Below are 15,652 nucleotides of genomic sequence, written 5' to 3'. Positions count from 1 at the left end.
CTGTCGCACTGTGACCACGATTCCACTAAGGCGAAGAAGATTTGGTAGTTTCCTACTGGTATGGTTCTAAAATATGGAGGCTAGGAAATTCCATTGAACATTCATCACTATGTAACCTGCCCTTTAACATGCTTCATGCTGTTACATATATATAGGGTTTAGTTTGTGACACAGGGTTTATATTTCCCGACACCAAGGATTCACATGTAATATGGCATAGTGTTTTACATTCTACAACATACGATGATTATCTAACTACGTGCAACATATTTATGAAAATTATGACAAACACACACACGGCGGGGTAGGTAAAGACTCTTTAACACATTCACATATATTATCAATATTCACTAATATTTTCATCATATTATATTCATGTTACTTATATTTACTTTACTTTTTATTTTACGTCAATTACCCCGTTTAAATAAATTTCAAGCTTCATTGCCATACATTAAATACAGCTACGTAGTTGAAATCACAATAAACATATCAAAAAAGATAATATATTAACGAATCCTTAATTGTTCTCTAAATAAGTTACCCAAAATTTACGGCAGGTATTACAGAGGTTTCTAGATTTTCATGGTAATCGTGGAAACAAAAGTGAAATTTAAAAAAAAGACAGAATTTTCAACAAACAGTTGATAGGCCTGTACTATGTGAAATATATATCGATCGTGCGATCGATCTCAAACACAACTGGCCGAAACTAGTAGCATAAAGCTTCGTTGGAATTCTATAAGAGCAAATAACCTTACTAGTTGTCTGTCAATGTCTCAATTGAATGTTCCAAGTTAACTCTGCGTATGAACGATTTCATAATCAAATACAAGAATGTAAAATTAAAAAAAGAAAAAATATAAAATAAAATAAAAAGGGGGAGGGGATGGTTAAAAAAATAACACGTAAATAGAAAAGTGCAAGAAAACAAAGAAATCGAAAGAGAGAGAAGGGCGTGACGTGATAAACCAAAAAAAAAGCACGACTAGTGTCGCTTTTAGGCCGAAATTTATTTCTATTTTTCGAAACGGGGCGGGCTTAAATAACGCCACGCTGGGGTGTCTTCTGATCGGAAGGTTTCGCAAGTCCGTGCCCAGATCAATACATTTATAGGGAGAAAATAGTCCCCATAAATGTATTAATACTCACCGTATCCGGCCCAACCAATCAGAATTACGAACGGTCTAGCTGTAAGGTTAGTTAGGTCTATGTTTTGGAAATTTCTAAAACAAAAAAAAAAAAAAAAAAAAAAAGTGTTCGATATCCCAACGACAAAAGTATGAGTTAAGGTAATAGAGATTTTAAAGAGACTATATTCAAACGGGGATAACCAGAATAAGATAAAAATAAAAAATGAAATGAAATCTTCCCAGAGTTTTACGTCCCACGGTTATGCCGGTTAGGCTAAAGGATTCGATGATGATGAGTAATGAATGAAATGGTGGAATGAAGAAAGTGGGAGGAAACGGGAGAACCCCGAGAAAACCCATGCACACGGTGTTTCTCCACCACAAAGTTCACTTGGCGGGGGCTGGGATCGAACCCGGGACCCCAAGCACCAGAGGTGAACGCTCTACCACTGAGCCACCGCGGCCCCCTAAGATAAAAATAAATTTGTACTAACGAGTTGTTTGCTGCCAAATTTTCGGTAGTGGCTCCCAGTACACAAGGACGCCAACCTTGAAGTGTCGTGTAAATTTCCAGGCTATCTAATCTTAAATTAAGGAAATTGAAGATATAAGGGGGGAGGGGAACGACACTCTGGTATGGAAGTTTACATATACAAAAAAGGATTTCTTTACAATATTATTCACTCTTGTCCCATCCTTCACTTGTGAACCTTAATAAATTTTAAATTCGACAACGACTGAGGAAGAAATTTTAAAAAAATCCTAGGGGACTAACTCACGTTAATTCAGGTTTTTAAGATTAGTTAGACACTTCGGTCGTATTACTTTCACGAATGTATTATTACTTTTAATCCGTACCTAAATATAAGCTATTCAACATTTATCGGTATTTGTAATTAATTTTGCTGAGAAAACCATTTCGTTGCTACCTTGAACCTTTCACAGTTATTTCTATCTATTCACGCTTCGATTTCTTAGTCTGTGTCATTCATAAACAGAACTCGAGTCAACAAATATTATGAATTTATTTGTACAAGGCAAATTCAATAGCCTAACTTAACACAACACTTGTTTCATGTGAGTTTGCAATGTGAGAGCCAGTGGTCAAGTGTTTCCTATCTAACGATGAATATTTAATAAGAGGTCAAGTAGCACAAGTATATCTCTAGTGGCAAAATTCTCTTGGCACAAGTATACTTTGGGGTGACCATTTACATAAACAACAACGACTCATTTTAAAAATTCTATTTACTTATTATCGCGACGACTCACATTTAAAGCACACCCAATCACTAATACAGCCATTTACACCACTATCATTCAATATATTAACTACTTCTAACCTACATTCACACTACTCTTTAATAAATCCTCTACTCAAGTCAACATATTGGAGGAAATACAATTGACCAATGGCTAGTACAAATCAAACTCCCATGAACCCAAACACTTTTATCCGTAACATACCGAATTTGTGTTTACCTTACGTAGATTTTTAGTAATGTGAAAATTTTAACTATTGGGTTGAGTAATTTTACACGCATATTTTACTAGAATTCAATCCTAATTAGTCTTAACAGGTGGGTAGGTAAAACAACACGAGAGAATGCCTGTTTATAAAATGACTGAAATAGTTTTTATGCTGTTAAGGTTCTAGAGTACAGACTAGGAAGTTCTGTTAAAGTCAAACGTGAAGTTGAAATTTTACGATTGCATAATTATTTCGAGTTGGAAGAGGTAAAAATTTACAAATACCGATTTATCTAAATACAACCTACTGACCTGAAACATTGAAATTACTCCAGTTGTTATTATATTTCGAAAACATAACAAAATATGCTCATTTTGTTAATATCTATTTCCTTAACCAGTCGACGTCAATTGATTGAAGCTTGTGCGTACGCTGTTTTCCTACTAGAGGGCGCTGTGAATGCAGAAACTAACCTTGTGCTGATAAAAGTTTAAACATTTGAATACTGAATTCCGTACTAAAGCAAGAATAAGATTAATTTTGTGGTTAAGGTTTTTGTCCAAAAAATGTAAGAAAACAAGTAATTAATTGCTTAAATATAACACTAAACCGTCCTCAATAATCCACTCACTCACACACACAACTATTCAACTACTGCACCATAATGACATCAATTACATAAAACTACACATAATATAAATACGAATTACTAACCAGAATCTACACGTATAAATATTTGACTATCCGAATAATATGGCTCTGAATACATAACGCGAATATTCAAAATAAATTTACGGAGAAAAATTTTCGGGGCCCATTGGCCCTGAAGTTCTTACTAAATCATTGCTAAGTTCAAGAAGACCTATCAAATGGTCCTGAGAAGATCCCCCCCTGAAGGGAGAGGAATCTTTGTGCAATTTACCTACATTATGGGAGCGACAAATCAAGATGGATAGAAACCCGGTTCGAAATTTAAGCTGTCATGGTGTCGACCAACTTAGCACACCTCAAATTACAATGCATCTTGTTTTTTTTTTTTTTTTTTTTTTTTTTTTTTTTTTTTTTTTTTTTTTTTTTTTTTAATCTCTCGAACAAACACACTGTACAAACTAGGGATAGGAACAGGTTATTCCTGGTCCAAAAAACGGAAAATTTTGTTAAAATTTAAAAAAAAAAAATTACGATGACAAACTTCTAAACCTCCCAATCTTGTCTGTGATAACTCTTTTTACTCACTGCATGAAGACTGAAGATTGAAGTATCCAAACTTAGTCCAAATCAATTCCACTGATCTGTCATGGTGACTGAATTCCTTCAAAATCGTTAATTTCTTTGCAAAAATAAAAATTTCGGATTCCAGATATTATTCACTGATTGCTGAAATATGTTAAACTAATGAAGTCTAGGATCGCAACTGTTCCTGAACTATAAAGTATAATACCGAAATAGACACACCAAATTTTATAACGTCGCTGCGTCGGAAACCAGATGTTGATCATTCGATGACTGATGTTAAAAGACACGATCCTACCTCTCGACCGAGATGAGCTGAGATCTCCCAGCCAATCACACCTAAGGAAAGCACCCTCGTGACTAACGCTATGACACTGCAAAAACATCTGGCAGAATTTCTGATTTTGAGAATCTCAGAAGGGCGAGGGGGTTCTAATTTATTTTATTAATTTTATGATTGGAGGATTCTTTAAGGAACACTTGTATGTCTGTTCTGACAGATGGTTTGGAAGAAAAAATTTATAAACCAGATTTTTACCCATTGTTGTTGACCAAATAAGGAAATAAACATAGAGAAAATTTAATTACTATTTAAGAAACGAGAAATATTACCAAAAATATAAATTTGGTCTATTTCTTTTAGCTATTATTGAATTATATGAAGAAAAGTTAATTTTTAACGTAAAATGAATAAATTTAACAAATAAATCAAAATTTTTACTATTAAGAGCCATTATTATATAGGGTGTCCCATTTCTAATTTCACCATAAAAAAAATATATATATTATACCTAACTATAATAGGTATATTACATGCTGTTATTTGTTATCTCTGATTTAGCAAGTCAGTGCTTTCATTTTCTGGTTACTTAGTGAATATACTCTTTTTAGTCAAAATATTTTTGATCACCCTAAATTGGATCCACCTGGGCATGTCCTAGCAGTAGTCAGAATACTTTATGAGTAATTAAAGCTCATCTGCACTCTTACTGTGACAATCTTTCATATTTTATTGGATTTTCAGTTCTTTAAAAGTAAATGAAATGTTATTTCAATAAATTGAAGAATTACAGATAAAACTTTAGAATGCAATTGACAATTGAAGAAAGAAACACACAATATAATTAGGGTGTTCACACGCACATACCACAGCTACGCACATGATACTGTTACTTGGATTTTATCCGCTTGGGTTTTGTCCGACTTACCAGAATTTAGCTTGGATTTTGTCCGCTTGGATTTTGTCCTACCCTCACTTGTAAATGTTTCACTAATAACCTGACAATATGGCATAACTCATTTTTTTAAAAATTCCATAACGAATAATATATACTTGAGAGTGATTTTTCCATAATGATGTTATCAAAACGAATCAGGCGATTTTGTTCATACGTCACAGATAAATATTTTACTAATAACTATATAAAGATACATAAATCGCTTCTGATGAAAATATTCACAAGGGGATTTACTCTTGGCGATTTTGTAGACACTTTCTCAAATATGACTTGTGTAATTTTGTTGGGAGTTCACAAATAAATATTTCACTAATAATTCTAATAAATGGCATAAATAATCTCAAAAAGTTCCAGGAGGAGTTAATTTCCTTCAAACGAAGTTTTCCGAAAACATCTTGTAATTTTGTTCGTTTCATAAATAAATGTCTCAGTAATAATTGCAGCATAACTTGATTTAGTTTAAGAAATTGGAGACAGAAAGTTTAGTGAGGTACCACTAACTTTTACTTTTTGAGTTTTCTTTCCTGATTTGTAATACATTTGATTACTGGTCGTTTTACAAGCTGATGTCTCTAGGTTATTAAAATGTTATTTTAACTCAACACACTTGATAAAACTCCTGAAATTTTAACTATCAACTTGTGTAAATTAACACATATTGAGCATTTGATTTCCTGTTCTTCGCAAACTGGCTTACTGTTACGCTGTTTGTACCTCCTACTACATCGTAGACACTCTTCCCATGGAAAGAGCCAACAAATGTTTCTAGTCCAAAATCTGTTTTGTGGTTGAAAATGTTTGATTTTTTTCTATTCTTATTTTGGCTGCCACTGCATCCGAAAAGTTAATAATGAGCGTGCAGAGACATTGTCCAACCTACTGTACTTACTAATTAAATTATAATAATCAGTTCATATTTTTCAATGCTCTATTATTATTATTTTTACTTCTTTTAATACTTTATTTTATCTTATTTTTATTCGTTGTTGGGGAAAAATCAAAATTAACTTTTCTATTTGATTGTTATAAGCTCATTCAACATTAAAATAGTAAAAATAAATTAAAACAATGTGTTCTATGATTCAAGTTGGCTAAGTATTTAGTTCAGAAACAAATGACTGAGTGTAGCATGAACATGTTTTCCGTGGAACTTCTGTAAATTCACAACTTCCTTCAAAGTTAAATATCACAGTTGAAATTTCTCCAAACATTGCAAAAATTACAAAATTTCAAACTTTAAAAAATTATACAAATTGTAGGAAAAAATGTATTAGTGTACTTCAGCTATAGTAACTGTAGTATCATATGCAATTATAATTTTTAAAAATTCAACGTTGACATTCTCTTCACTACAAATCTCAGCTCTAGAAAGTAGAATCTGTTAAATTTCGATACTAAATTTAGCGAGTAATTTTGACCTATTAGGGTTCAATTAGGCTTCTCATGATACGACGCTAAATTGTAGACAGAAAATAAAATTCATGCTAGGTGCCAAAAATGGAAAAGTTCGGTTTAATGTCAAAATGTGGCCTATGTGCCTAACTCGGTTCAGTGAACAACGGGCTATTTAGTATTTACTGTGGAAGTAGTTCAAATTATCGCCAGAAGAATACGCGTGGGTATATGTCCAACCAGTTCTCAAGATACATCTGGGCTTTTTACTCAATATTTTCATTTTGGAACTTAGCATGGATTTTATAGTCAGCCCACAACTACAGAAGAGAAAGTGATGATGAAAATGATGTTTGTTGCAATGTGTTTGAATAGCCCAGTCCTAAGATATAGAAGTTTAGGCTAACATCTGCAAAGTATCTTGTTGGCACGCACTGCTCAACAAAAATGACCACCACTCACAAACTGACTGCGAATAAAACTTTGAATATATATAGGCAGATTTAATCTTTTCGCAGAAATTAAGAACTGCCCAGCATACAAAATATGGCTACAAAATAGTGTTTATTTTTGAGCAAGCAAATCTCTTGATGATTTAAATACGTTTGCTCTGTTAACAGACTGCCATTTTGCTAAACACGTTGGGCAATGATATTTGTTTCATAACACACAGGGAGGTGAAGTGCAAGGGCTGAGGAAGCAAAGGCAACCGGGTAGCATAATGTAAAGGTGTCGAATTCACACAGCTTTACAATACTTCACACAAGTGCTTATGAGGTGTTAGGGTACATAAGATGTAGAATGCTTCTATTATGGAGACACATATTGAGGTCATTATTACTATGGTCATTATTACTTATTACTGTAATTACAGATCTGCTGGTTGTATAAATGAGTTCCTTGAATATTATTAGTATTAGTATATTATGAATATTATGAATATTAGTATTATTCTTTCTTTGTAAAGTAATTTTACCCTAACATTTCCAATTGAAATCCGGGCGGTTCTCAATTTGTATCATTGTAAATATTTTTTGTTATTAAATTATCAGTGTGTTTTCCTTATTTTGAGCGTCAGCTGAAACAAAAGAAAAGAAAAAAAACAGCGTGAATTGAGCGCGCTACTTTCAAAAAGGTTGAGTTAACTCATATTTTACACTCGGAGTTTGAGCTGAGCTAACAAGCAAAGCGTACGATATCAGGACTCGGGTTGCGCAGTTAGTTAATTACCAAGCTATTAGTTGCAGTCCGCCAAGAGGGAAAAAGTGATTGGACTTTAAAGGTAAATTGGGGCCTATGGCAAACGCAAGAAAGAAAACATTTTTCCCGTCTCTCCTATGCATCTGGGAAGGTATACTCGTATAGCGATTTAAATGATATGTTCAAGCCATACAGTTGATGTGGAGAATAGAAAGGATCGAATGATCCAAACAAAAGAAGTTTGTGCACTATGTGCACAACTTACAATGGCCATCGACTCGGAGTGGTAACACAATTCAGTGGTAAGGGAGTCGAAGCAGTACTGAATTGGTGTCTGGAATGCTTCCGGTTCGATATCCAGATACCCTACTTTGTAGAAAGCAAATGGAACCATATTCCGGAACAGGGGAGCACAGAACTGGTACAATGTAAACGATTGGAAATTCATGAACTTGTCACGGTGCCAGATGTTCGTGTCCTGGGATTGTGTCAGTGACCACTTTGACAAAGTTCTCGTAAGGACGGAAGAAGTACACATCCAGAGGCTGCAATAGTCCCGTGAATCCAGCAGGATCAGTTTCTTCGTGAATGTGACATTCGAAAGAACAAATCTGTCTTTGTTAGTTGTTGTAAGATGTGCACATTGTACGAAGTGCTTTTGTTTGGATCATTCGATCCTTATTACTCTCCACATCAACTGTGTGGCTTGAATATGCCGTTTGAATCGCTATCTCACTTTCCGAAATACATAGGAGAGACGGGAGAAACGCTTTCTATCTTGTTTTTGTCATATACCCCCTTGTTACCTTTGAAGTCTCATTACTTTTTCCCTATTGGAGGACTGCAGCTAATAACTTGGTAATTAACTAACTATTTGATGCTCTCTAAGGATACATAACTCTTATTGCGCAACTCGAGCCCTTTGCTTGTAATCTCGTTTCAAAAGTGAGCCTTTACAACCCGGGCATTTTGTTAAATTGTGTAGCGATTGCAGCTTTCGTAATAGGCATTACAATAAACTGAACGGTAGCTGCTTGTGATAAAAGTAAAAACACAAAATATCGTCTACCTTTATGTTTATTTCTCAAATTTACTTGTTAGTAAAAGTGTTGTTCGGTATTTCGCTGTTCGTTACTTTGATTATGAATAATCAAACTGAACGTCAAATATCAACATAGTTATACTAGATTTTCTGTCCAGAAGAACAAGGCCAAGGCAACCTGTAACGTAAAAAAGAGAATTGACAAAGCACAAAAAATGATCGCTCGAAGATGGAAAAAAGTGTTTCCAGAAACAAGACAAGAGTAGTCCAGATTCATCAGGGAAAATAGCATTTCACTTATAGGCGAAACAGGCAGACGTAATGCGTCTCAAACGGTTCTACAATATAGCAGAATCTATAAAAAAACAGTCAAGGTCATTGATCTTAAAACCTGTTATTTCTACTTATGCGAATTTGCAAACCCACAAGTTTACGCCAACAAACCACGCACTCTTTCCGAACTGAATGCGGAAATCATACACTTCATTGGAGCCATTGGGGCAGACATCTGCAAAAAGATCTTCAATAATTTTGTGGATCGTATAAATGGATACAGACTGAGTCAGATGGACATATGGTTTACAACGTATTTCATATAAATAGCGGAAGTTAATTTTAGATATGAGTAAAATATAATTGTTTCCATAAAGATTTACCTATCTGTCAAATTTGACGTCCTATATGGAAAAGCTTGTAGAAAGACCCAGGGAATGAGCATAAACGTAAATCGTAAATGTTGATGGTTTCCTAGCAGTACTAAGTATTACAAATTAATTGTGGTACTTAAAGATATCCTGTTGTTGATTCAGAAAAATAGTACTGAGGAAGAAAAACAAGCACACAATGCAAAAGCAGCTTTAATGATTGGTTGGTCTCTAACACTGTCATTTCACATTTAGTGTTTATGTACAGGAATGCTAAAGGTCTAAGGGTCTAGGCGTGTAAGTACAATCAGGTCCAGAAAGGTTTATTCTGCTAATGGTAGAGTTTTTCACAAAAAAGCGAAGAAGTAACGTGACAATTACGTAATACAAAAGTTCACTTCTTTTTTACACGCACATGAATATTGAAATATGTAAAATATGGCTCATATCACATGCAGGTAGCACTTCTACACGGTCAAATTTTAGCGGTGATACATTTCGAGTTTCAAGAGTTTTCAAACGTGTACGAATTTTTCGACAATAATAAATGAACAAGAAACGTGATGGAAAATCTGTGCACAATAGAAAGCAACCTACTGAATAACAACAACAAAACGCTAATGCTTTTAAAGTGTGAAATCGGGTTGCTAAAAAAAAATCAGGTCCTTAAGTGAAAATAAAGTGAAAACCAAATCAAACGGAAGGAAGAAAACATTCGGCGTATTTTGTGCAAACTGCATTGTGTATGGCGAGTCTTCATCACTTCTAGAAACCGACCACCAACACAATATTATTCTGGATTTTTAAATATGAAGGTCCATATACATTATTGATTATTTCAATTCATAATATTAAGTACACTACAGCTAGCTAGTGCCTTAAACGGAAGTTCATTATTTAGAAATCACTTCACAGTGATGTTTGCCAGCAATAAATTGCCCTTACGAATTTTTCTTCCTCTGACGACAATCGTGATTAACAATCCTTCGACAAAATCAGAGTGTCATTGGATTACAATTTACCTAATTATCTGATGTCATGGAGAATATTTTGACTGCAATGGCTTTCAAATTCATATACAGCACACGTTGCAACTTTAAAACTTCATTGTATTTATTGTAAATACAATAATATCCAAATGTAAAGTTCAGGAACGACACCATGTGACTGTTATGCTTATTATTATTATTTATGCTGTAAAACCCAAGGAAAAATAACATCATTCCGTGAATTGCAGTACACGTTCAGAACGGTACTACCTGTATATAACCGTAGACTGTTGCAATACAAATTACAGGTAATTTAAATTTACCTATGATAATTTTATGTTTTGTTTCATTAATTATATACAATTTCTATAACAAAGCTCTATTTTCACTCACTTTTCAGAACTCGCACTATGAATCTTTGCAAACCAGTACTATTCTGTCACATGAAAACAAATTATCTTCATCACAATAAACAAAAAGAAAGGTATCTGAACAAGAAACATGTATTTTGTATTTAATGGAATACATATTTCGAGAATATAAATGTGTGTGACTAAATAACATCCACAGTAACATTAAAACATTGCCAGCATCTTAGTGCAACAAAGAAAGCAAAGAAAATGAATAAACTACAATTTATGCTTATAAATGTGTTTGAATGGAATTATAATCTATAGAACTAATGTCGTCAGCAAACACTATGTGACGTCGTATGTTTTAATATAGTACATTAACATTATGAAATAAAATTATAATGCAAATTCCCAAAAGGTATATAAGTCTTATAGAATATTTATTAAATTTAAGGGGAGTCAATGTACTTTCTTCGAATTCAAATCCGGTGCACTACCGTATTCCTGTCTTATGAAAGAAAAGAAACTCATATAATTACTCATAAGACATCACAAAATACTATAAGGCGTCATCGTAAAATAAACCCACATAGCCATACAATATGATACACTTTCATCGAAGAGGGTAAGTTTATATTTTTTATTTATTTATTTATTTATTTATTTTTTTTTTTTACGGATACAAGGGGACAAGCAGGAAAATGAAATGAAATTTTTGAGTTTTACGTCCCACGGTTATGCCGGTTAAGCTAAAGGAGACGGTGCTTATGAGAAATGAATGAAATGGTGGAATGAAGAAAGTGGGAGGAAACGAGAGAACCCCGAGAAAACCCACGCACACGGTGTTTATCCACCACAAAGTTCACTTGGCAGGGGCTGGGATCGAACCCGGGATCCCAAGCACCAGAGGTGAACGCTCTACCATTGAGCCACCGCGGCCCTACAATTATCTATTACATCTATAAGATATTGTGTGTAATAACCCAGAAGAAGCAGGTTCCAGGTCTGAGCAAACATGCACCAATTTGTTGATAGATTGTGTCCATCAGCAATTTGTAGGCTGTAATGAATTTCCCTTCATTCCTGCACTTGATGATATACAAGGATACAATGTTGCTTTGCGCCTGCACTTGTTGGGGGGAGTACTGCGAGATCAAATCTTTCACTCAATGTTTGCTTACGGATGAGAAAATTGTACCCATAATAACAATACTCATCAAGGCTCTGGCTTTTCGGGGGGAAGGGGGGGCACAGATTTGAAGCAGAAATCTGTCACCAGCTTCGGCTATTCCTTCTTTGGTAGACAATGGATCATTGAACACTAAAACTGATGTTCTCAAATCTTTATCTTTCTGGAAAAGACGCATGGCTTAAAGTTTATCCTTTCGATATATAGCTGAGATTGTATCACTTTTTGATGCATGGAATAACAACCGTACATCACATATTTCTTCCCCAAATAATAACTGTTGCTGATAAATACAGTTTTCTGATTCTTAGTCCCAGAGGCAGGCCTTAGAAACCACACATTACACTTTCTCTTTTTATAATGCTGTTAACAGAATCAAAAAATCAGTGTCCTGACCGACAACAACAACAGGTACTTGACATTTTGCATTTTCCAAGGCTACATTAACGACTGAAATATGAGCATCAGCTTCTGCTTGGCAAACCTTCACATTGGACTTCAAACAACGAGCTACCATGGCATTTATTAAGACAAGTTTATTATTGCAATTACCTAAAAATTCAGCTTGAATACAAGGCGCAACTGAGTATTCTTGAAAGTGAATTGTTGCCGATGTTGTACGTGCTGTTCTTTTCTGCGCGATTCCTTTAGTCGTTGGCTGTTCAGAATATCCATCAAAAACAACGATGCAATTTTCACCGCAATGAGATATTACGTATGACATGTAGCATTCAAGAATATCACCGTATGTCGCTGGTCTTGGGGATACAACAGAATGCAGCTGTGTCCTCTATCCAAAACTTGAACAGCATTCGTTGGCACTTCCAAGTTGCTTTCTTCACATCTGAAAGCTGAAACTAAACATGACTCGATGCCCTTTCTCATTTAGATGTTATCAAATAGTGAAGGTAGTTTTGGTGAAAGCTCATATCGGGAGCAATCTTTCAACTGATCAATTCCTTTTACGACACAGATAATTCTGTGGAATAATTTTTGGCTATTAATAACATTATTGTCCCGGATTTTTATGCCTGCATTAATTGAAGCCAGAGGCGTAACTTTGTTCTTTCGTTTCAGTGTTGAGTATTGAAAGTATGTGGTTCTAGTAGCTCAAAAGATCTTCAATATTTGTTGGCATTTATTTACGGACTGTCCTGTCAAGTGTATTTTATAAGAGCTCGATGGGTAACAAATCCGGTGACTGTGGCGATTATTCCATTTGTTGGCGATGTAAGCGTCTTCTTTGCATTGCAGAAAAATACTCATAGCTTGAAAGAATGGTTGGGTTGGAAATGCTGTTGTAGTACAAATTCATTGCCCCAAATCTACGTTTTTGATGGAATTCCATGCAACACGTTTTTGTCCATTATTTCATTATTTCGAACTAACTCAACATGGTAGTCTGTAATCTGTGTAGTTTGTATAATGTGGTAGTCTATGTAGCGTCCTCAAACACTGACGCTATCTTCTCCTTGCCTTGCTATAGGTATTACACGGTTGGAGTGAAATCGCTGTAAGGGACGATGACACACGAACTTCTAGCATTGGAAGAAGAAAAAATTGCAATTTAGATTCGTCGGTCCAGAGTGCCTTCTTCCATTGATCATCGCTCCAGTCATTATTATTATTAGTAGTAGTAGTGGTAGTATTATATTTGAGTAAGAGCATTAAGATCATTTCAATGCACAATTTGAGTAGGAATGCAATCTGTAGTGATCGAATTCTGCCAGAGAAACCGTACTATCTGCACAAAATAACAAAGTTCCCATAACTTAAATCCTCATATTTCCAGAACGAATAAAGCAATAGAGATGTATTATTAGAGATGCAAAAAAGTCGGCTTTTTTGAATCGATGGTTTTTTGCACATAAAGAGACGGGTTTTTTGGAAAAAAAAACGAGAATTTTGGCTTTTTTCATTTTCAAATTCACCATCATGATGGATGGAACACATGTTTTACGAATTAAAGGAAACAAAGTACGCAGTATTTGAGAGCAACTGTAGAATATATATAACTTTATTTTAATATCTGAGTTATCGACATTTCTTTCTTTTCTACATCATTTCTTTTTAGTCATCCGTGTTACATTTCCTAGAGAGTAGTAGGCCTACTCTAGTTTCTAGCACATAAGTTAAACTTTTGTTTTTCAATATATCCGCCAGAGCGTACGTTTGTCAGTATATCTGTCAAAGCGTACTTCCATATTCTTGTTATACTGTAGCTGTGCAAAGATTTATTAGCAATAATCTTCCGGATTATTAGCAATAAACTTGAATACCATTTTATACAAATAAACAGTAGCGGATTCAGAAAAGTATTTTGGGAGGTGTTTCTCTGCTTAATGTTTGTTTTTTTTTTTTTTTTTTTTTTTTTTTTTCTAAAATTTCCCAATTTTTATTTGGGTTTATGAGTACAAGCATAACTAATATTTCGTTTTGTTTGTATATTCAGCAATAACCTTTCGGATACAACCTTGAAGACCATTTTATACTGATAATCAGTGGCGGATTTAGAAAAGTATCTTGGGAGGGGTTTTTCTTATTAACCCTTTTAAGTTTTTTCGGTCGTTTTCGACCGATATTGTAGTGTCTTAAAGATTCGATTAAAAGAGAAATAAGAATGCTATTTAGTTCCGGTTTTTTTTAATTTTCCAAGAGAGGAGGCATTCAAGAAAGCCTTGTAAGGGCCTATACGCTTCTGAGCGTCAGAACATAGGGGGGTATGACGTCATCAATTTACAAATTCCCTTTTTTTACTGAGGTCGAACTTCAACATTTTTTGGTGAGCTTCTCTTTAATCCTAGAAACCTAACATTTTCCATAAACAATTAGTGGATCCATTAGTTTTTACGAGAATTTTTTCGGATCTCATCGTCAACACAAAAGGGGGGTTCAGAGGGACAAAACGGTAAAAAAGGGATATTTTTGACCAAAAATCCCACTTTCGCGATTCTTGCTCCGCTCGGCTACATGTTAGGGACATTTGAGTGGTAATTTCTGAAAGCCTACTCAATTCTGAAGAGAACGACGTATGAATCATCATCCTACAATAATTAGGGACGCGTCAGGAAATTTTTGAAGTTTGTATAGTATCCTTGGGAAATTTTGGAAATATTCGCAGAAGAGGAAAATATTTTTCCCGCCCTTAGTATTGAAGATAGGAGATTGGTATTTGGCACAAGTAATTAGTACCATAAGTAATATTTTTAAAGTAATTTTCAGATCTCCATGTTAACCCAGGGTTGCGACAGAGGACCCCAAATTGGGAAAAAAGGGATTTTTTCTGCAAAAATCCCTATTTTCCTCACTTGTAACTCCTTAGGAAAGTCCTAGGGACATGCGGGTAATACCATCAAAAAGCCTGCTCTATTCTAAAGAGAACGACGTATGTATCATCATTCTATGATAATTATGGACGTGTCAGGAAATTTTTGAAGTTTGTATAGTATCCTTGGGAAATTTCGGATTCTCAGAAGAGAAAATATTTTCCCCGTCCTTAGTATTGAAGACAGGAAATTGGTATTTGGCACAAGTAATTAGTACACTACGTAGTATTTTTGAAAGTGATTTCCAGATCTCTATGTTTACCCAGGGCCGCAACAGACGACCCCAAAACGGGAAAAAGGGATTTTTCAGCAAAAATCCCTATTTTACTCATTTTTTCCCTCCTTAGGGACGTCCGAGGGACATGAAGGTAATACAATCTGGAAGCTTGCTCTATTCTGAGGAGAATGGTGTGTTAATCGTGATCCTACGATAATTAGGGAC

The 15,652-nt window shown here is 34.7% G+C and overlaps 1 protein-coding gene across 14 annotated transcripts in view; it reads right to left on the bottom strand.

The window, feature by feature from the left end:
* Nucleotides 1–15,652, bottom strand: part of LOC145678403 (methyltransferase-like protein 25B) — an 881,238-nt gene that overhangs the window by 704,276 nt on the left and 161,310 nt on the right. The window contains exon 1 of one of the 14 annotated variants that reach the window (XM_081748519.1): nucleotides 3,841–4,436. The exons of 12 other annotated variants lie outside the window; for them this stretch is intronic. In XM_081748519.1, the coding sequence (XP_081604645.1) occupies nucleotides 3,841–3,845 (5 nt within the window). In that variant the 5' untranslated portion in view covers nucleotides 3,846–4,436. Of the gene's footprint in view, nucleotides 1–2,615; nucleotides 2,734–3,840; nucleotides 4,437–15,652 lie in introns of those variants that run through there. One more of the 14 variants, XM_081748514.1, reaches the window with a different exon arrangement.

Source organism: Thermobia domestica, chromosome 2 (genome assembly GCF_964235325.1).
Source record: "Thermobia domestica chromosome 2, izTheDome1.hap1.1, whole genome shotgun sequence".
Lineage (NCBI taxonomy): Eukaryota > Metazoa > Arthropoda > Insecta > Zygentoma > Lepismatidae > Thermobia > Thermobia domestica.
The sequence above is the reverse complement of the archived record's forward strand: the minus strand, read 5'-3'. Positions and strand labels throughout refer to the sequence as shown.